The sequence below is a fragment of the Bos mutus genome, chromosome 16 (assembly GCF_027580195.1).
Source record: "Bos mutus isolate GX-2022 chromosome 16, NWIPB_WYAK_1.1, whole genome shotgun sequence".
Classification (NCBI taxonomy): domain Eukaryota; kingdom Metazoa; phylum Chordata; class Mammalia; order Artiodactyla; family Bovidae; genus Bos; species Bos mutus.
The window spans coordinates 38,651,308-38,674,152 of record NC_091632.1 but is presented as its reverse complement, the minus strand read 5'-3'; the positions used below and the strand labels follow the sequence as shown (position 1 = coordinate 38,674,152).

General features: G+C 48.0%; 1 protein-coding gene across 7 annotated transcripts in view; it reads left to right on the top strand.

The window, feature by feature from the left end:
• NPHP4 (nephrocystin 4) overlaps positions 1–22,845 on the top strand; it is a 138,124-nt gene that overhangs the window by 75,429 nt on the left and 39,850 nt on the right. For all 7 annotated transcript variants that reach the window (XM_070385114.1, XM_070385113.1, XM_070385110.1 and 4 more), the window contains 5 exons: positions 9,455–9,516; positions 11,637–11,747; positions 13,004–13,152; positions 13,309–13,500; positions 13,951–14,138. In XM_070385114.1, the coding sequence (XP_070241215.1) occupies positions 9,455–9,516; positions 11,637–11,747; positions 13,004–13,152; positions 13,309–13,500; positions 13,951–14,138 (702 nt within the window). The remainder of the gene's footprint in view (positions 1–9,454; positions 9,517–11,636; positions 11,748–13,003; positions 13,153–13,308; positions 13,501–13,950; positions 14,139–22,845) is intronic.

Here is a 22,845-nt window from a genome sequence, read left to right as displayed (position 1 = left end):
ATGGTCAATAACTTTTGATTGGATTCCAGATATTGTGAGTTTTCTCCTTTTGGTTGCTAAATATTTTTATGGTTGACAAATATATATATATATATATATGTTTTTTTTTTTTTTTTTTTTGCCACACCCCATGGCATGTGGGCTCTTCGTTCCCTCTGCAGTGGAAACCTGGAGTCTTAACCACTGGACATGCAGGGAAGTCCAGGTAGCTGGTAAACACTCCTGAACTTTGGAAATACCTTGGTCATTTAGGGCCTTGGCTTTAAGAGTTGTGAGATGGGACCCCATGAGCATTTAGTCTAGGGCTAATTACCCCTCACTAAGTGAGAAGACCTCCTTCAGTACTTTGCCTGATGTCCTTGATTATGAAGTTTACCAGTCTGTGAGAATGGCCTCTTTCTGGCCCCATGAGCACAGGGTACTGGTCCCTCTAATTTTGGGGGTGATTCTTTCCCCATCCTTGGGTAGTTTCGCAGTCAGTGACCTCCTGAATCCTAGAGGGACCCTCTGTAAGTGGCTGGAGTTCCCTCTCTGCGCCCCTCTCCTGTCTGTGCTCAGCCCTGCAAACTTCCATTTCTTTGGTCTCCTTGAACTTAGCCCGGCCTTCTGATCAGGGGTCCACTGTGCTCTGTGTTCCCCTTTCCTGAGCTGCAATCTGCAAAATCACTCAACGTGTTAATTTTGGGACCGTCGGAGGGCTTACTTCTTTGTTTCCAGTTCCTTAGGACCATTTCTTGCCTGAATTCCAATGTCATTAAAACTGTTGTCTTATGTATTTTGTTAGTTAAATAATTTTTGTTTCAGTCAGGAGAATGAATTTGGTCAGAAGTAAAGTTTTTGCCTGCTGTTGACAATTTCTAGGCTGTTGAAATCCTCCACCCCAGGGGTGATAAGTCCAGTGGTTTTGAAGCTTTTCCTAGCTGCTTTGTGCTGCGTGTGATTCACTGACTATGTCATTGCTTCATGATTTTGAGTTTTGGCTCACACCCTCTCCCTAGAAAGCATCTCTGCTGTGCACTGCATTTATTTTCTTTTAGGATGTACTCTTTTCTTTTTAAACTAAAAAATTACATATTCAAGAATGTGTGCATATGTATGTGTGTGTGTTTAGTCATTCAGTTGTGTCCAACTCTTTGCGACCCTGTGAACTGTAGCCCACCAGGCTCCTCTGTCCATGGGGATTCTCCAGGTAAGAATACTGGAGAGGGTAGCCTTTCCCTTCTCCAGGGGATCTTCCCAACCCAGGGATCGAACCCAGGTCTCTGCGTTGCAGGCAGATTCTTTACTCCTGAGCCACCAGGAAAGTCCATTCAAGAATGGCCAAGGCAACTATGAAGGAGAGAGGCTTCCCCTTTCTTGACTTGCAGATTTAGCATAAAATTATAGTAACTAGAACAGTGTGACACTGCTACAGACACAGATCAGTAGATAATGGGACAAGATAAAAAGTGTGATATATGAAAAATTATAGATAAAGAGCATATTGCTTTTCTTTAATTATTATAACAAATTCCAAAAGCTTGGTTGCTTAAAATAGCATGAGCTTACTATCTCACATTTCTGGAGATCAGAAGTCCAGAGGTCTCACAGGCTGAAATCCAGGTCTTGGGGCTGTGTTCCTGCTGTAGGCTCTGGGGGAGAATCTGTCTCCTTGCCTTTTCCAGCTCCCAGGGGCTAGCTGCACTTTCGCCCCTGCTTCCATCTTAAGAAGCAGCAGAGTTACATTTTACTTAATTTATTTATTTTTGGCCGTGTGGCACGCTAGATCTAGTTGCCTGACCAGGGATCAAACTGGTGCCCCCTGCACTGGGAGCTCAGAGTCTTAGCCACTGGAATGCCAGGGAAGTCCCAGAGTTACATTTTAAATCTCTCTTTGATTCTCCCTCCTGCCTCCCTTTCTCTTATCAGGACTGTCATAGTTGCATTGCCTACTGCACCCCCCACCCCCTCCCCTACCATCCAGGACAGTCTCTGCATCTCAAGGTCAGGTGATAAGCAACCTTAGTTTCATCTGCAACCTTGGTTCCCTTGGCAGTGTTAATACAACATAGTCATGGTTCTGGTAATTAGAATGTGGGTACTTTGGGTTGGAGGATTGCTTTTATGCCGCCCACCGTGGGAGTAAGGGCACACCAGTCAGTTAACAGCACTGGACTGGCTGTCCTTGTGGAAAATAGAAAATCAGATCCCAATTTCTTATTGTATACAAACCATACCTCAGACTGCAAGTAGGTCAGACCCTGATGCTGGGAAAGATTGAAGGCAGGAGCAGAAGGCGGTGGCAGAGGATGAGATGTTTGGATGGCATCACCGGCTTAATGGACATGAATTTGAACAAACTTGGAGATGGTGAAAGACAGGGAAACCTGCAATACTTCAGTCTCTGGGGTTGCAAAGAGTCAGACATGACTTGGTGACTGAACAACAACAATAACAAACCATAAATTCTGGATGGATTACAAGACTGAACTTTAGAAATTTTAATTAGAAGTTTAGAGAGAGGAAAAATGATAAAAAGAGCTGTCCCAAATCAATGAGGAATAGAAAAATGGTCAAAGGATATGAAAAGGGAGTTCACAGAGGAGAAACCAGGATAACCAAAATGTATAAAAAAGTGCTCAATTTCACTAGTAATCAGAGAAATAAAAATTAAAATGAGAACCCATTTGATTTCCCTTGTATTGGAAAGAGCTAGCTGAATGACAGCATGAGGTTGAAAATTTGGGAAAAGAGGACCTCCTACCACACCGGGAGGGACCACTTTGAAGAGCAACTTTGTAGTGTTTAGTTAATACCCTGGGTTGGGAAGACCCCCTGGAGGATAAAACGGCAACCCGCTCCAGTATTTGCTAGGGAAGTCCCATGGACAGAGGAACCTGGTGGGCTACAGTCCATGGAGTTGCAGAGAGTCGGACACGACTGAGCTACTGAGCACACACGCATGCATGTATACAGTTAATACCTTACAGCAGAGAACTGCCATTTCTGGGTGCCTGTTGCAGAGAGGAACTAGTCCTTGTGACACGGGGCCAGGATGAGGATGCTCAGAAGGCCTCCGTGTTTCATGGGTGCAGTGCAGGAACGACCTGCCTGCGCCCCGCTTGGGGGGTGGGGGGGTGAGCTGGTCTATTTGGACAGTGGGTGCTGCACAGCAGCCACGATGCTGATAGGCCTCTGCATATTGTTATGTCTGAACCTTCACACCGGTTCTGGGTTCTGAAACTGGCGGTTTCTGAAAGGAAGTGGACACACAGTGGCATGTAAGTGGCTTTGAAGACAATTCAGACTTGCCAGCTGGATGATCTTAGGCTGGTGGCTTCATGTGTCTGTCCCTTAGTGTCCTCAGTTATAAAATAGACGGATGAAAGGACTATTTAGATGGAAAAGAACACTTGAGTCTTAGGAAGAAATTGGAGAATATTTTTATGACCCTGGGGTTGGGAAGGCTTCATTAAACAAGATAAAGTGTAAACCAAAAAGAGAAGATTGAGAAATGTGATTATGTTAACATATAAAGAAAGTTTTCTAAGACAGAAGATTCCATAAACAAAGTTAAAAAGCAGTTCCTCAGACTGAAAGATATTTGCAGTATGTAAAACCATTAAAAATTAATTGAATGAGAAGATTAGAAAGAAGAATGATGATGGAAAGATCAACAAGGAGGAGATAAACAACTGGAAAGAAAAATGGGCAGAGGCTGTCAGGAATTGTAGAGAGGGTCAGATGAGTGAAAATCGGTCAGGGTGCACAGGACTGCCTGGAAACGGGGCACATGGTTCATAGTGGCTGTCAGCCACACTGATCTTGTCATCCTCCTAGCTGGCAGCATCAGTGGGCAGCGGTCACATGTTCATAACCTCTCTCAACCACTGGCCCAAATAAATACAGATCCCAAATCTCAGTGGAAACAAGGCAACCACCAGATCGGGAGCAAACGCAACATTTGTGCAGACTTACTGTTGACTCCAGAGTCCTTGATGGATACACACCCATGCCTGTGCTGCCATCCGGGGAAGTGGATTCCTGCCCGGCTGCAGAGCTTGGTGTTGGCCCTGCTCCCAGCATTTTTCATTAACCACTTTGAAAGAAAGTGAGGGAGTGTTTATTCACATAGGTTTGCTCAGCACTGACCCCCGCACCCCATCCCTTCAGAAAACCCTACTGAGAGTCTGTGATGTCCAGGTACACTTCCAGGCTCCTGTCCTCATAGAGGTCACATTTTAAAAAGAGACAATAAACAAACAAAGACCAGCAAAAAGAATGCTGTCCCACTCTGGTGTGGGGTGTTGATGGTGGGGGAAGCTGTGTGTCTGTGGGGCAGGGAATACGTGGGAATTCCCTGTCCTTTCTGCTCACAGTTGCTGTGAATATGAACCTGGTCTAAAAGGAAGGGGGCTTCCCTGGTGACTCAGACGGTAAAGAATCCTCCTGCAGTGCTGGAGACCTGGGTTCGATCCTTACGTCAGGAAGATACTCTGGAGAAGGGGCTGGCTACCCCCTCCAGTATTCTTGCCAGGAGAATTCCTTGGAAGAGGAGCCGGGCAGGCTACTGTTCCTCTTAGGGAATAAGATAGAGGATGGTGGGTGGGTGGCTGGACAGTTACGTCTGTCCTGATTTGATTAACTTAGGTTCAGGATTTATGTTTCTCTTTGCATATTTGAGCTCCATCTCTGGCAGAGGTCAGCAGACTTTAAGGCCAGACAGGAAATATTTTAGGCTTTGTGGGCCAGATGACCTCTGTCATGGCTACTCATCTCTGCTGGTGAAAGCCGTTGAGGGTGTGTCAATGAATGAACATGCTTGTGTTCTAATAAAACTTTATTTATGAGCACAGATTGTGGGTCAAATTTGACCAGGGGGCCAATTTGGCAAACTCCAGGAAGTAGTGAAGGATAGGAAAGCCTGGGTTGTTGCAGACCGTGGGGTCATAAAAAGTCAGACACGACTTAGTGATTGAACAACAGCAACAAGGTGGGTGAAAGGAGCATTTAGTCAGGGTTCTCTAGAGAAACAGAACCAATGGAACATACATACTGCATAGGAAGAGATGGCTGTTGTTGAGCGTGTGAGACTTGGCTATATCCTGGCACTTGAGTGATGTGGTGAAGACTTGGTGTGTCTGTCTGTCTCCCGCACCCTGTCCATCTGCCCTCCAGCTTTCCCTGTTGGCTTCCTTCCTGGCAGGGTTTCCTTACAGGGTGGCTCTGGGAGCTTCTCTGTCATCCTTGGGCTTAGGAATCCCAGCATGAAGAACTTCTGCTGTCCAGTCAAAGTCCCGAGATGGAGTCTCCCACTCTGCTGCATCCCCTGTCTTTACCCTGAATGACTGGGATGTGGGCAGGGGCCATCTGTCCTGGGTCACACACTCTGTTGGAATGCCTCAGACTTCCAGCCCCGCTAACCCCAGGGTTAAGGGCTGGGAGGGTGATCCCCAAAGGGAAACCATCTCTCGGTCCTGCTCTCAAAGAGAGGGTGAATTCAGGTGGCCACCCGATGGTTCGAGGGCCTAGTTTCATGTCCCATGTCTTTCCCTGAGCTCAGCTGCCTCTACCACAAGGTTGCCTTTCAGCTGTAACCAGGTTTCCCTGCATTTCCCCGTCTTCAATTGAATAGAGTTCCTGTCCGTGGGACCTGGCCTGTCCTCTGGAAGCTCACCACCTCGACCTGCAGAGGGTCTGCTGGGCACAGAGCAGGGCATGGGCTCCAGGGAGCGCTGTGGCAGTTCAAGCGGCAGGGGACACCTCCCCACCCCCCAGGAAGGGCTTCCCCACAAGGCAGCTAGCTATGGGCTCAAGATGATCTGAGCCTCTTTCTGGCTGACGGGCCGAGGGTATTATTCCTGTGTGTGGGGCTCACTGAGTCGCAGCATGACTTCCTGGGATTCAGAGGTGCTGGGTGCACACCCTTTAGTTCATTCCCCAGAGATTTATTGCCTTGTTTTCAGCACACAGGAGGGGATGCCTGTGCTGCTGGGAGCTCAGGAATCGAGCTCTGGCGCAGGTACTCTGTGGAAGCATTGTCTGCTTTTCAGTTCTCATTTGGGGACCAGCAGATCTGCACGGATGGGACATTTGGTTTATTTAATTTGGATTTATCGCCGCATTCACATCACATTAATGTGATCGCCTTCACCCCAGGTTCCAAACATTTGAAAACACTGCCTCCCAAGACCTAATACAGAAGACACAAATATCTGCTGGTGTTTAACTGATGATGGAAACTTCTCCTGCTTCAATATTTTACCAACTTATATGGTTCCTCTGGAAATCTTAATGATATGCGGCTGTCACTTTAAGTGAGATGCTTTGGCTTCCTGTGATGAATTGTCCTTTTTATTCTTTCTGCAAAATTACCAGGGAGCAAAGGTCCATTCATCACCCTGCATGAGAGGGTGCCACTAGAGGGCCACTAGAGGGCCCTCCGTCTCCAGTTTTTGGAACTCGGCATCTCCCTGACCCACATTTTGCTTTTAAATGTTCCCGTGGTGTCGGAATTTTGGTGCATTCGCTTAATAGATATAAAAGCAGAAGGGGTCATTGACGATATGTAATCATGGTGTTTCCCAGAGTAATAAGGAGTTAGATTCTTGACTTTTGTGCTGGTGACACCCTCGGGAGCATCCTCTCTGTGCCCTGGTACGTGTCATCCAAAGATGAGGCAGCAGTGGGGAGAGCAAAAGATGTCACCCAGGGGATGGAAGTCAGGGCTGGCTCTCTGAGGGTGCGTTCTGCAGGAGACCATCAGTGAGCGGCTCAGAGCCCAGGCTTCTGAGCCTGGGCCTTGAAGGTGGCTCAGTCTAGGGCCCTGGGCACGTCTGGCACTCCTCACCACTCTAGGGCCTGATTAACTAGGTGGGGCACTTCCAGTTCTCGGCCTCCTGAGGTCTGGATTCCTTCAGCACAGAGACCCATGCCTGCTGCATCAACCAGCATCCTGTTATGTCTTCCTAGACTTTACTCACTTTCTCCATTTCTGTGATCAAAGTCTTCAAGAAAATGGCTTTCAAAGGCCAAATAATTAGGAATAAAGGCCTTTCAAATGGGTCTGCCTTGTAAATTCTTAGTGTCCCAGGTACCATGGAACACTCACTAATCCTTTATTTTCAAGGTCTGATGGGGAAAGCTATTTTTCAGAATTTTTATTTGAATCGTGGCGATTGTGTCTTTGGCTCTGATGACCCCTTCCATCCCCTTACCCTTGGAGCCAGCTGTTCGGCCCCATCCTGGAATATCCCCAGACCCCCACCCTCCTGGTCCAGGACCTGGCCCTCAGCTGCCACGGATGCTAAGCAACAACTGCCTCTCCCTTAGATTAAGCACAAGTAGGTCTGTCTGCAGGGCAGCGTTTTCCTCCACAAACCCCCTTCGTCAGGCCCTGCCAGCATCCTCCCCACCACCCCCAGCCAAATACAAAGCTGTGTTCATGCAAAAGTGTTGTCTGGAAGGAAGCTTGTAACACGGGGCAAAAGGCTTTAATGCTGTCTCACGCAGAGCTGGCTCCTGGCTGGTAGTCATGCATGGGGACTCCCCCACCCTAACCTTTCCAGGGAAGACAGTGGTGAGGCCTCTGCCTGCTCCAGCCTGGAGGATATTGCCAAGCCCAGTACCTGAGCACTCACGTATCTGTGCACTTACTCTCTGTCTCTCTGTGATGCTTGCCCACTCACTCGACTCATGAGAAGGGCTGAACTGAGAAGTAGTCCCCCTCGCCCTGGAGTATGAGTGGGCTTCAGACCTGCATAGTCTACACACTACCCACCCCGGGCCAGTGCAGAGAAGCACGCAGTGCAGCTGTGTGACCCTATGGGACGAGGACAGCCCAGGTTCAGGGCAGGTTGCAAGCCCCTTTGTGGCCTTTTTAGTCAGGTGTAGGGCATTTGAGCTTTGAGAGAGGACCAGACACCTTAGCTTCTGTCCACAGCACTTTTCAGTGAGTGGAGGCTGACTGGGAAGTAATTGGTTGTCAGGAAATTCATCTTCAGGCGGGCACAGTGGCTGCAGCTGCAAGCGTGAGGTTCTCTGTGTCCTGCACGGCGTGACCAACCCTATTGTGACTGGCGTGGGTGGTATGAAATCGCTGACTCAGCCCTTCCTGAGACTGCGGGGCCCTGAGCTGCCCAGTGTGCCTGGCAAAGCAGTTGTCTCGGCAAGTCCCACATCACGATGCACCCATCGACCTCCCGCTTTTTAATTGCTTCCAGGCTCCACACTCGGATGGACCGGCTTTTGTTTCAGGGCTTCCGTTTTCAGGAGCACGTGAGCCATTCTGATGGTTTCTTGTGCAGGGCGTGGGCAGCAGAGACCACAGGGGAGGGAGGAAGGGCTAAACTTGGGTCCTCAGGGCCACTTGGGGGTGACTAGAGCAGGGCTGTTTACCTAGGGGAGGGCCGTGATTTCTCAGGATGTCCTGAAGTTCAGGAGGGGGTGGTGTCCACATGCAGCGGCCAGAGTCAGGTCCCCATGAAGGAGACTGTGGCGCGTGAGGCAGGTGTGGTCCTCAGGGGAACCGGGCAGGTGACTCAGACAGGTGTCCGGTTGCACCTGGGCCTTCGGGTGGGTGAGGAGCGCCCTGTCCGTGTGGGCCTGGGTCAGGCGGGCTGGAGGTGGTGGCACTGGCAGGTGAAGGCGGGAGAAACACGATGTGAGCGGGATGATGGCGAGGTGGTGGTGGCCCCAGACACAGGAGCTCAGTGCCGAGAGGCTGGGGGTTTCTGGGACTCGAGCGATGCCTGGGCTTCTGGGCTGGGGTGCGGGGCCTGGGATGGGGGTGGAAGCGGCACAGGCAAACCCGGCCCGAGCCCTGCGGGTGGAGATGGCGCCGTGGGGGCGGCTGTTCCCTCCACAGGTGGGCATCTTGGGCACTGCGGGAACCAGCCTGGTGTCACCCAGGGTCACCCTCGCTCCGGGGACCCTGAGGAGGACTGGCCTGGATTCTTCCTGGTACTAACATGCCTGCACTCTCACCCCTAGAGTGAGTGAGACTTGGGGGATGGGCCGTGAGTGATGCGAGAGCAGAGCCCCCACCTGTGGCATTTGCCGTGTGTGTGCAGCTGCGTAGAAGTTTCTTATTTAACTAAACAGCCAGTGGGCCCCAGCTGGGGAGGTCCCAGTCTGGACAGACATCAGAACCCGGCCCCCTGAAGGCAGGGGTGTGTGAGAGGGTGAAAGGAAGGGTGAGCCTTCTGAGAGCCTCACATCTCCCTGAGCACAGGCAGAGTGCCCACAGGAGCAGGAGAAGGAGGCTGTGGAAGTGGGGAGTGAGCTCGGGTTCCATCCTGCAGGCAGTGACCCCAGACGCACGCACTTGTCTGCCCACCAAGCGGGGAGACTCTGTGGTGGCCGCGCCCAGCTGTAGCACTGGTTACTGCTTGGGTGGGGTCGGGGGAGATGCGCGCCAGCCTGACTGAGCTGGGCTCTTGGTGTCCCTTCCCTGTTCCCCTGTGCTTCCTCACAGGTCCACCAGCATCGCTGTCCCAGGGGCTCACCGCTCCCCAGGACTCACCCATGGGACCAGGGGTAAGTCCAGGCCTGAGAGGCCTGTTTCAGAATTCCAGAATCACATACTTAAAGGTTCTGGGTCCAGCAAAGCCCTCTTGGCGTCTTTAAGAACACTTGATGTCCTGTTTACGTGTGTGGGTGGGAAGGATCCCGGCAAGCCTGGGAGGATGGGCCCCCAGGGACGGCGACCAGGGTGTCCTCAGCCGCCCCCTGCCTGTCTCTGCAGCTGGTCCCAGAGCTGGCTATCGGGGCAGTGGCTTCGGTGGTTGTTATCCATCCTCCGGTTGCCGTTGAAGGCCTGTTTCCACACTCAGAATGTGTTCTCCCTGGCAGTTACGTTTGGTGGCTGATGATCATTCAGGACTGGTTGGCCTTGGTTTTTCTCTTGAGACCCTGGGGTGTGCCCTCCCGGCGTCTCTGCTAGGAGAAGGTGCTGGCTGGCTGCGGCGTCCCTGGGCAGCAGCTGGGCAGGTACCCTGAGCATCTGATGCTGGTGGGGACAGGACCTTGACCTGCAGGCCTGTCAGAGAGCAGATACCTCCTCTGGTCTGGGAGCGTGCAGCCACCCTTCAGGGATCCTGAGCTGGTTGTGGGTCTGCCCATAGCTCTGGGGTGGCTCTGGCCACGTGGTTTGAATTAGGTCAGAGCTGGTTTGTCTTCCCGATGACCTTGTCTGCCAGTACCATCCTGGACATTGACTTTCTAGAAAAGTCAAATTGTTCAGTATCCGAGGCTGGCTCAGGACAGGGCTTTAACGAGCACCATGCAGCTTGGAAACTGGATCAGAGTGGGTGTTGCATTTGCCTGAAGACACTTTCGGGGCAGCCTCCCGGCCCCTGCTGTCCTGTCCCCATATCCCCTGCAGTGTTTGGCATGGTGCCTCTGAGTGCTGGACGGCCACAGAACAGCACCGCCCGCCCCCAGAGGCCAGAGAGGCTCAGGATGGCTGCTGGGGTCAAGGGGAGCTGAGCCGACCCTACATTCTTCTCTGCCCCAAGATGCTGCCTGGGCCCCCAGGGCCCCCCACCCATTTCCTCAACACCTCTTCATGTGCTGGGTCCTTTCTGTACCAGCACCACCCGCCACGCCACCACCACAGCCACCCCTGGGCTGATGGTCACTGCTGATGGCAGATGTCCCATTTGTAACACATACTACATTATAAACAGGATTTGAGAGATGGGTCTTCAGTAGGGTCAGGGCCCTTCACCACCCCACGTCAGCCTTTTACATTGACCTTCACTCCCTGCGTATGTGTACCATCTGTGGAAGGCTGACCCCGTGTTGGGTACATGCCAAGTCCTTTCCCACAGCAGCCCTGTGATTTAGCTGCTGTCAGCATCCCCCTTTTACAGGTGAGGAGACTGAGGCAAAACCAAGTGAGTTAGGTGACTTGCCCACATCATGTGGCAGTCAAGTGGTGGAGTGGGGATTCCAGGGCCCACATCAGTTGTCATCATGGTCATCCCATAACGGGCAGGTTCATGTCATAGGAACACAGGTGGTTAGAATCAGAAGGGGTCATGGAGGAGTTCAGCCCGGGGATGGGGATAAAACCCAAAGAAGTTCAGAGACCAGACCTGCAGCCTGAGTGGAGAGAACCCGGCTTCCCCTCCACTTGCTTTTCCTTATTAATACTGCTGCTGCTGCTGCTAAGTTGCTTCAGTCGTGTCCGTTTCTGTGCGACCCCATAGACGGCAGCCCACCAGGCCCCGCCGTCCCTGGGATTATCCAGGCAAGAACACTGTAGTGGGTTGCCATTTTCTTCTCCAATGCATGAAAGTGAAAAGTGAAAGTGAAGACGCTCAGTCATATCCAACTCTTAGCGACCCCATGGACTGCAGCCTACCAGGCTCCTCTGTCCATGGGATTTTCCAGGCAAGAGGACTGTAGTGGGGTGCCACTGCAGTGTGGGAGAGATCGCCTAATTGCAGCTCTTGGTGATGAGAGTAGAAGCAATTAGACTCAGTGCCTGGTCCAGAGCAGCTGGTGACCAGGAGATTCCAGACCTTGCTGCCTCCTGGGGCCACAACTAGAGTCCTCCTTCCCCTGGAGGGTCAGTGCTGGGAGGGCAGGAGGGGCTCTGTGAAGTTACTGGGGTGCCTTTTGTCATCTCACCCAAGCTTTCTTCCCTTCAGCTGTCACTTTCTCAGCTGGCGGCTTCCCCACCATCCCCAGCTCCCCGCCGCCGCTCGGCCAAACCCTCATCACAGCCACCTGGGAGCCCTGTGCCCTCCCTGGTCCCAGGGGTAAGTAGCCCGCCCCTTCCCCCTATCCTGTCTCCTTCCTGAGAATGGCTCCAGACTCTCAACTCGGTTGAAGTCTCTGACTTGGCTGGCTGCCCTGGGCCTTGGCGAGGTGGCCGAGGCCTTCATGGGGTCCCTGTGAAGCAGGCATAGGGATGGGGGCTGGACATTGCCTCCTTTCCAGGTTCCAGATATCTTCCACCATCTGTCTTGGTGACCAAGGGTTTGATTTGGGAGGTGTTCCTGCCACAGGGCTTGATTTCTGCGTTTGTCCTACCCGAGAAAACAAAGCGCCCTTAGACCTCTGAACACAAGAGAAAAAGAGAAGTTTCCCTGGAGATGTAACTAGAGGCTGATCCAAGCTGCCAGCTCCCCCCTCCAGCGTGCTTGCCTCCCTGTCTGAGGCCAGAGGCATCTGTGAAGCTCACCACCCCAGATTCCAGTGGAGCTAATGGGCCGAAATAGGCCTGTTTCCTTCCACTGCCCTTGGGGGACCCACATAGAGTTTCCTGGTTCACTTGCAAACTCAGTCTTGCCCTGGAAGTCTGTCGAAGCAAAGCAGCTCTAGTTGATTACTTACCTGAAAATCCTCATGCTGAAATGCCTTATTCCAAAATATTTCTGGGCTCATGTAGTCAGGAAGATCTTACATCTCTTCTGTTACTGGTGACCAAGTCACTTGGGGTTCCTTCTGAATGAAATGAGAAGCTGGGGAAGCCAGCTCTAGAGAGAGTATCCTGGATCCCAATAAGGTCTTCACTTAGACAGAGGTGGGAGGTGGATGCAGGTGGGTGCCTAGAGCACTGGGTGACGTGAGGACAGGGAGCATCTGTACGTGCGAGGGCTCTGTCCCACAGGCTCCCTTGCATTGCTGGAGACAGTTTCATCTTCCTGTTCCATCGACATGGTTTTAATGTTAATTTGCCCTCTCAGGCATCAGGCATCTTCCAGGCTACTGATCTGTTCATAAAATCAGTGGTTCCTTCCTTGTTGCTTTTCAACTCACATAAAATACAGGATGCCCAGGTGAATTAGAATTTCAGATAAACAATCACTTTTTAGTGTATGTCCTGGATATTGCCCAGGACATGCTTATACTAAAATTATTCACCACTTACCTGAGGTTGCAATGCAACTGAGCCTCCTGTGTTTTCATTTGCCATGTGGCAGGGGCGGTTCATCCATGAGCCCCACGTCCAGCTTCCTTGGTTACGGGTGGGGCTTCTTGGCCTCACCTAGGGCTCCACTGTGTTTGGCAGGAGTTCCCCTTGGAGGGCAGGATCTCTCACCTGGAGGCTGACCTGAGCCAGACAGCCTTAGCCCTGGGAACGTCCGCTGCTGACCACTTGCAGGAACTGCCTTTCACACCCGTGCACGCCCCGATCATTGCAGGAACCCAGACCAGGAGGTGAGGAGCAGGTCTGGGAGGGACCCCAGGCAAGCATTGTGCATCAAGACCCTGTGACTCCCTGAACAGCAGGCTTTCCCAGAGAGGTGACTGTCCGGGTCCCGCCCCTCAGTCGGCCTTCTCCTGGAGGCTGGCTCAGGGGGCCATCCGTTCCAGCTCTGGAGGGAAGCTGTCACGGGCATCCCTGGCGCTGCTGCAGTCCGCTGGCTTTCCCGAGATTCTGGACGCCAACAAGCAACCAGCTGAGGCTGTGAGTCCTACAGACCCCGTGAAGTTCAGCCCTCAGAAGGAAGAATCAGACTGTCTACAAGGCAATGAGATAGTGTTGCAATTTCTTGCCTTTAGCAGGTAAATTCTTGATTATTTCGTCTGTTACTCTGTACCTGGCTTTTGCATTTCTTGTGTTGAGGGAAAGCTTCCATATGGTTCTGACCCGGCAGAAACCTATGATTAGGTCTTAGTGATTATGGAATGCCCTGTGTCTTTGTTTCAGTCCGGCTGGGATGCACCCCCAGCCATTTCCAAATGCTATAAACTCTGCTTTACCTGGTCTCCTGTGGTCCTTAGTTACAACATGGACAGCGTGTTGCCCAGTTCTTGGGTGCTGGTGTAGCCCTGAGGGCAGGGCTCTCCATCACGCCTGAAGGGGGAATGCTCAGAGGGTTCCCAGACATTACCGTGTGGCTGCTGTGGGGGTGGAGGAAGTGGTCTTTTACCTATGGTCTCCCCACAAGCGTGTGATGAAAGCCCAGTTCTCCGCCAGGATGCCTGGTTGACTCGGGGTGTTGTTGGATCCAGGGTGCCCCAGGATGAGCAGGCAGCGCCATGGCCACAGACTGTGTACTTCACCTTCCAATTCTACCGCTTCCCACCCGAGACCACGCCACGGCTGCAGCTCGTGGAGCTGGCCGATGCTGGGAAGACCAGCTCTGCCTCCCTGTCGCACATCCTCGCCCAGATCCAGAAGGATGGCTCCTTTGATGCGGGTGAGCCTAGGGGTCTGGCACACACAGAACCCAGTGCTGAGCTCTGTCTGTGAGCTTTATTATTTAAAACATGCTGAAAAATGAAAAACTTCAAACAGGTACAGAATTTGAGCAACTAGCATAATGAATAATCAGTGCTCCTGACAATTAGCTCTGACGATTGTCAACGACATCCCACCCAGACCCCTCCCCAAACCGGGGCTATCCGAACCATATCCTAGACATATAATTTCATCTCTAGATGTTCTCTTATGTGTATCTAAAAACGTAGAGTCTTTTTAAAAAAAGCCTTTTAGCTTTAACCATTAAAAAAACTTTATTATTTATTTGAAGCATGTGGGGTCTTTGATCTTCATTGCAGCATGCGTGCTAAGTCTCTTCAGTCATGTCCCGCTCTTTGCAGTCCTAGGGACTGTACCCTGCCAAGCTCCTCTGCAGCATGTGGGATCTTTAGTTGAGCAATGCAAACTCTTAGCTGTGGCTTGCAGGACCTAGTTCCCTGATCAGGGAGTGAACCTGGGCCCCCTGCATTGGGAGCATGGAGTCTTAGACACTGGATCACCCGAGAAGTCCCTAGAATCTTTTTTTTTTTTTGAGAAACATAAACTCAATAATATTATCCCACTCAAAAAAGAATGGTGATTTAATATTAGCAAATATTTAGCCAGTGTTAACATTTCCCCAGTAATTTCATAAAAATTTTTAATAGTTTGTTCAAATCAACACCTGAGGTCCATATATTGGGAAGCTGTGCCTCTCAAGTCTCTTTCTACCTGTAATTGTCATCACCTTCCCATCCCTGCTTTTTCATTTTTATTTGTTTGTTGAAGTCATAGAGTTGCTGGCCCCCTAGAGCCTCCCAGAGCCTGCACTTTGGTTTCAAGGCTCAGTGGTGGCTTCTGCAGTGCTCCTCTCATCCCCGTTTCTCCTGTGAATTGGAGTGAGATCCAGATGCAAGGGCAGGTGCGTGCTCTTCGTATGGGGCAAAGAGTCTTTGTCACTGGTGGTGTGTCCCCATCTCTGCTGACACCTGGTTACTTCTTATACTACTTCTAGAATACTTCTTCATTTATCAGCCAGAATGCTTCCTTAAAAAGAAACTTCTCCTCATCAACTGTTTGGTTACCTAGAAGTGCAATTCATATAGGGAAGCCAAAACAATGCATGTTTTCCCCTTTATTTGCTGATTTTCAAAGTAACCAGACAGTTACCAGTATCCTTCAAAGATGGCTCCAAAGGCTTTTTTTTTTTTTTTTTCCTCATATCATTATGAACCAATGGATTTACACTGCAGTGTATTGGAATATACCAAATATGTTGTTGTCTTTGGCCAGTCACATGGCTCATAAGGGACAGAGCTGAGGTCTGAACCACCACTGCCTCTTGAGTAGAAACTAACAGGTGGAGAAAGGTGTGTTAAAATGTTAAATGAAAGTAGCTTAACAATATTAACATCAGACAAAAGAGACAAGGCAAATGCATTGCTAGGAATCAAGAAACCTATTAAATAATAATCGAGAGTAATTCACTGGGAAAAATGACCTTCAATCTGTGAACTTCCAACAGACAACCTCCAAATATGAAGGACTAGTTAATGGACTTTATAGGGAGAAGCTGACAAACCTATAATCATAGATTGTGATACATTTCTCTCAGTGAATTGATAGATAAAGCAAAAAAATTAATGATGATATTATAAAATACAGTTTAGAAAGATGGTATTATAAAACCTGTACAACCAATTTAGAGAACATATGTTATTTTCAGGTATACTTTAAAACTTATACAAACTGATTATTCATAGATATATATATATATATCTTAGGTCACCAAGCAGGTATTGTCATATACGTAATCTAATTTTACAGCACTCTTTGACTGTCATACCTCAAGGTCAGAAATCATCATTCATTACCTTTCCCCCAGAAGGTTCCAAACTGCTGGATTTTTGCATTTTAAAATATACTTATAATTTTCCCGTAGGTCAATAAAAAAATCAATATAGAGATGGCTGTTTAAAACTGAATGAAAAAATGATATTGTACATCAAAACTAATAAGTAAAATGGCAGTTCCAGGGAAATTTGCAGCTTTAAATGCTTATATTGGAAATGAAGAAAGTATCTTTCTTAAATATTAATTTTTAATGGAGTAGCATTGCTTTACAATGTTGTTAGTTTCTACAGTACAGCAAAGTGAATCAGCCATACGTATACACATATCCCCTCTTTTTTGGATTTCCTTCCCATTTAGGTCACCGCAGAGCACTGAGCCTTCTGGGGGAAAGGCCATGAATGATTTCTGACCTTGAGGTAGGACAGTCAAACAATGTGTAAAATTAGATTAGGTATATGGCAATACCTGCTTGGTGACCTAAGATGTATACACACATCAATGAATAATCAGTTTTTATATAAGACCAATATGCCAGCAAATTTGGAAAACTCAGCAGTGGCTGCAGGACTGGAAAAGGTCCATTTTCATTCCAGTCCCAAAGAAAGGCAATGCCAAAGAATGCTCAAACTATCGCACAATTGCACTCATCTCACACGCTAGTAAAGTAATGCTCAAAATTCTCCAAGCTAGGCTTCAGCAATACGTGAACCATGAACTTCCAGATGTTCAAGCTGGTTTTAGAAAAGGCAGAGGAACCAGAGATCAAATTGCCAACATCTGCTGGATCATGGAAAAAGCAAGAGAGTTCCAGCAAAACATCTATTTCTGCTTTATTGAGTATGCCAAAGCCTTTGACTGTGTGGATCACAATAAACTGTGGAAAATTCTGAAAGAGATGGGAATACCAGACCACCTGACCTGCCTCTTGAGAAACCTATATGCAGGTCAGGAAGCAACAGTTAGAACTGGACATGGAACAACAGACTGGTTCCAAATAGGAAAAGGAGTACATCAAGGCTGTATATTGTCACCATGCTTGTTTAACTTCTATGCAGAGTACATCATGAGAAACGCTGGGCTGGAAGAAACACAAGCTGGAATCAAGATTGCCAGGAGAAATATCAATAACTTCAGATATGCAGATGATACCACCCTTATGGCAGAAAGTGAAGAAGAACTCAAAAGCCTCTTGATGAAAGTGAAAGTGGAGAGTGAAAAAGTTGGCTTCAAGCTCAACACTCAGAAAATGAAGATCATGGCATCTGGTCCCATCACTTCATGGGAAATAGATGGGGAAACAGTGAAAACAGTATCAGATTTTATTTTTTTGGGCTCCAAAATCACTGCAGATGGTGACTGCAGCCATGAAATTAAAAGATGCTTACTGCTTGGAAGGAAGGTTATGACCAACCTAGATAGCATATTGAAAAGCAGAGATATTACTTTGCCAACAAAGGTCCATCTAGTCAAGGCTATGGTTTTTCCAGTAGTCATGTATGGATGTGAGAGTTGGACTGTGAAGAAAGCTGAGCACCGAAGAATTGATGCTTTTGAACTGTGGTGTTGGAGAAGACTCTTGAGAGTCCCTTGGACAGCAAGGAGATCCAACCAGTCCATTCTCAAGGAGATCAGTCCTGGGTGTTCTTTGGAAGGAATGATGTTAAAGCTGAAACTCCAGTACTTTGGCCACCTCATGCGAAGAGTTGACTCATTGGAAAAGATTGATGCTGGGAGGGATTGGGTGCAGGAGGAGAAGGGGACGACAGAGGGTGAGATGGCTAGATGACATCACTGACTTGATGGATGTGAGTTTGAGTGAACTCCGGGAGTTGGTGATGGACAGGGAGGCCTGGCGTGCTGCAATTCATGAGGTCGCAAAGAGTCGGATATGACTGAGTGACTGAACTGAACTAAGACCATCTTTCTAAATAAAGTCCTTATTGCCAAATTCAGACTTAAATTGAAGAAAGTAGGGAAAATCACTAGACCATTCAGGTATGACCTAAATCAAATCCCTTACAATTATACAGTGGAAGTGAGAAATAGATTCAGGGGATTAGATCTGGTAGACAGAGTACCTGAAGAACTATGGACGAAGGTTCATGACATTGTACAGGAGGCAGTTATCAAGACCACCCCCAACAGAAAGAAATGCAAAAGGGCAAAATGGTTGTCTGAGAAGGCCTTACAAATAGCTGGAAAAGAAGAGAAGAGAAAGGCAAAGGAGAAAAGGAATGATATACCCATTTGAATGCAAATCCAAAGAACAGCAAGGAGAGATAAGAAAGCCTTCCTAGTTTTATGTTTCTCTTTTTCTTTTATGTATGGTTGTATTTGGCATTCCAAATAAATACTGTTATTTTTGTAGCATCAAAAAAAAAAAAAAATGATCAGTGCAAAGAAATAGAGGAAAACAATAGAATGGGAAAGACTAGGGATCTCTTCAAGAAAATTAAAGATACCAAGGGAACATTTCATGCAAAGATGGGCACATAAAGGACAGAAACAGGATGCACCTAACAGAAGCAGAAGGTATTAGGAAGAGGTGGCAAGAATACACAGAAGAACTATACAAAAAAGATCTTCGTGACCAGATAACCACGATGGTGTGATCACTTGCCTAGAACCAGACATCCTGGAATGTGAAGTCAAGTGGGCCTTAGGAAGCATCACTATGAACAAAGCTAATGGAGGTGATGGAATTCCAGTTGAGCTATTTCAAATCCTAAAGGATGATGGTGTGAAAGTGCTGCACTCAATATGCCAGCAAATTTGGAAAAATCAGCAGAGGCCACAGGATTGGAAAAGGTCAGTTTTCATCCCAATCCCAAAGAAAGGCAGTGCCAAAGAATGTTCAAACTACGGCACAATTGCACTCATCTCACACGCTAGCAAAGTAATGCTGAAAATTCTCCAAGTGAGACTTCAATAGTACATGAACTGTGAACTTTCAGATGTTCAAACTGGATTCAGAAAAGGCAGAGGAACCAGAGATCAAATTGCCAACATCTGTTGGATCATCGAAAAAGCAAGAGAATTCCAGAATTTCTATTTCTGCTTTATTGATTATGCCAAAGCCTTTGACTGTGTAGATCACAACAAACTGCAGAAAATTCTTCAAGAGATGGGAATACCAGACCACCTGACCTGCCTCCTGAGAAATCTGTATGCAGGTCAAGAAGCAACAGTTAGAACTGGACATGGAACAACAGACTGGTTCCAAATTGCGAAAGGAGTACGTCAAGGCGGTATATTGTCACCCTGCTTAATTAACTTATATGCAGAGTATATCATGAGAAATGCAGGGTTTGGTGAAGAACAAACTGGAATTAAGATTGCTGGGAGAAATACCAATAACCTCACATACACAGATGAGACCACCCTTATGGCAGAAATTTAAGAGGAACTAAAGAGCCTCTTGATGAAAATGAAAGAGGAGAGTGAAAAAGTTGCCTCAAAACTCAACATTCAAAAAACTAAGATCATGTCATCCGGTCCCATCACTTCATGCAAATAGATAGGGAAACAATGGAAACAGTCGGAGACTTTATTTTCTTGAGCTCCAAAATCACCTTGGAAGAAAAGCCATGACCAACCTAGATGGTACATTAAAAAGCAGAGACATTACTTTGCCAACAAAGATCTGTATAGTCAAGTCTATGTTTTTTCCAGTAGTCATGTACGGATGTGACAGTTGGACCATAAAGAAAGCTGAGTGCCCAAGAATCGATATTTGGAGTTCCTTGGAGTGCAAGGAGATCAAACCAGTCAGTCCTAAAGGAAATCAGTCCTGAATATTCATTGGAAGGACTGATGCCGAAGCTGAAACTCCAGTACTTTGGCCACCTGATGCGAAGAAGTGACACCTTGGAAAAGATCCTGATGCTGGGAAAGATTGAAGGCGGGAGGAGAAGGGGATGACAGAGGATGAAATGGTTGGATGGCATCACTGACTCGATGGCCATGAATCTGAACAAGCTCCAGGAGTTCATGATGGACAGGGAAGCCTGGCGTGCTGCAGTCCATGGGGTTGCAAAGAGTCAGACACGACTGAGTGACTGAACTGTTCAGCTCAGGAAGTTTGGTGGAAGAAAAAAAAAAAGAAAAGAAAACAGAACAACCCCAATAAAAGTAGAAGGAAAGAAATTTAAAAATGAGTATAAATGGTTGGAAAACAAAGAAGTAGTGCAAAGGGTCGGCCAGATTGTTAGGCGCTAGGGCTCATGGGTACACAGGTGATGCTCTGTTCCCTTGCCCAAGGTCAGCATCAGTGGGGAGTGTCGGAGCAGGTGTGGGGTGGCGCTAGACCGAAAGCTAGGCTTGCTGAGCCCCCATCAGGTGAGTGGCAGGGAGAGGTCAGGCTCGCAGCCACAGTCAGCCTTGATCCTTGGGGCAGAGCTGCCACCCCCGTTTGCCTGTGGACCACAGCATCCTCTCTTCCTGTGGATAAATCTGAAAAGAATAGTCAGGGGAAAGGGTGAGCAGCTCGGGCCCTGTTCTTTCTGCCAAACCCACTAGCCTGTGAGCTAATTTTGCTCTGGGGAGGGGCGTGTGCTGGGCAGAGGGTGGGCACAGGAGGCCCCTCTGTGGAGAGGTGGGGCTGGGGAAGGATGGGCTCCTATAACCTTCTTGCATTTCGTTCTCTCCACCCCTGAGCTTAACCATTGAGGGTACGGTCAGTGGGGGTGTGGCCTTTTGGTGGGACTAGTCTTCATGGGGGAGGTTTCCCAGCCTCCCTGGGACCACTTCTCCCAAACCAACCATCTTTCCTTTGCCCGTCCTTCAGGACCGGTGGTGGATAGTTTATAACTTATGTCCTCAGAAGGCTTTGAATTGGACCAGAATAATGCATAGATTTCAAGGCTCCTCTGCACCTGTTGCTGAGAATTCATTCCCTATTTCCCATTCTAAGTTCTAGCCAGTCCCTTGATCCAGTTTAGCTCATCAGAGATTCTGCTGTGAGGTTAAATGATAGCCTGAAGATAATTCAATAAAAAAGGCCAGTCACTTAGAGGTGCTCCTGATTTGACTATAAACCCCTTTCCATTAGGAATTTCCCAGAGAGAAATTAGTCCAAAAATTAAATTTCCCTGCAAGTGGAAGTCCAAAGAAATTAAACTCCAAAATCAAATTTTTCTTGTCAGGGTGAATTAAAATTCAAAGTCTAAAATTAATCTTAAAGTCCAGAAAGGCTTTACAATTTCTTACACAGCTGAGTCTGGGTGAAAGATGCCTCTGACTGGGCAGATCTGGGCTTCTTCCTTCAGCAGCTTAAACTCAGGGGTCCTCTGTGGATGTCCCTCAAGGCTTCAGAAGTTGTACTGGTTGAGCACCAGCGCTTTCATGTCCCTCACTTAAGACATTTTTCTTTTGTTGTTGAAATATTGGATTGGTCCAAGAGTTCGTTCAGATTTTTTCCACCAGATGTTATGGAAAAAGTTATGACACTTTTTGGCCAACCTAATATAGCATGCCTACAACAGAGTGCACTGTCCCATGGATTTTATAAAATTGATAGATTTTATTTGTCAGAGCAGTTTTAGATTTATAGAGAAAGTGAGCAGATAGTCAGGAGTCCCCATATACTTCCTGTCCCCATCAGTTCAGTTTAGTTCAGTTGCTCAGTTGTGTCTGAGTCTTTGCAACCCCATGGACTGCAGCACACCAGGCTTCCCTGTTCATCGCCAACTCCTGAAGCTTGCCCGACTCTTTGCGACCCCATTAAGTGCAACGTGCCAGGCTTCCCTGTCCATCACCAACTCCTGGAGCTTACTCAAACTCATGTCCATCAAGTCGGTGATGCCATACAACCATCTTGTCCTCTATCATCCACTTCTCCTCTCACCTTCAATCTTCCCCAGCATCAGGGGGCTGACTGAACTGAACTGAAGTGTAGTTGAAGCACTGAATAATTGATGCTTTTGAAGTGTGATGCTGGAGAAGACTCTTGAGAGTCCCTTGGACTGCAAGGAGATCAAACCAGTCAGTCCTAAAGGAAATCAACCTTGAATAGTCATTGGAAGGACTTAACACTGAAGTTCCAATACTTTGGTCACCTGATGTGAAGAGCTGACTCATTGGAAAAGACTAATACTAGGAAAGATGGAAGGCAAAAGGAGAAGGGGTTGGCAGAGGATGAGATGGTTGAATGGCAATACTGACTCAATGGACATGAATCTGAGCAACCTCCGGGAGATAGTGCATGACAGAAGAGCCTGGCATGCTGCAGTCCATGGGGTTGCAGAGAGCCAGACACAACTTAGCAACTGAACGACAACAAGAAGGGTAGCTGCTGTTCTGAGTTCTATCATTCTAGATCCGTTTTATCTGTTTTTTGAACTTAAAGAGGAGCATATTGTATGTACCCTTGGAATCTAACTTCTTTCGCTCAGCCTCATGTCTGAGATTCATTCATGTTGCTGTATGTAGTGGTAGCTTATCTGTGGTCTTGGCTGTATAGAAACACATCATTGGAATATTCCACAGGGTTTACCCATTCTGCTGTTAACAGTCTGTTGAATCATTTCCAGGTTTTGGCTCTTTTGAATACTACTACTATGAACATTTGTAAAAATTGTGAAGTGACCAGCACAAGTCTAGGTAACATCCATCATCAAACATGTGAATCATAAAATTCTTTTAATCCTTGTGTAAGAACTTTTATGATATACTCTCTCAGCAACTTTCAAATGTGCAATATGGTGTTATTAACTATAGTCACCATGATGTCCATTGCATCCCCATGAGTTACTTATTTTATACCTGGAAGTTTGCACCTTTTAACCCCTTCACCCGTTTTACCTACCCACTCC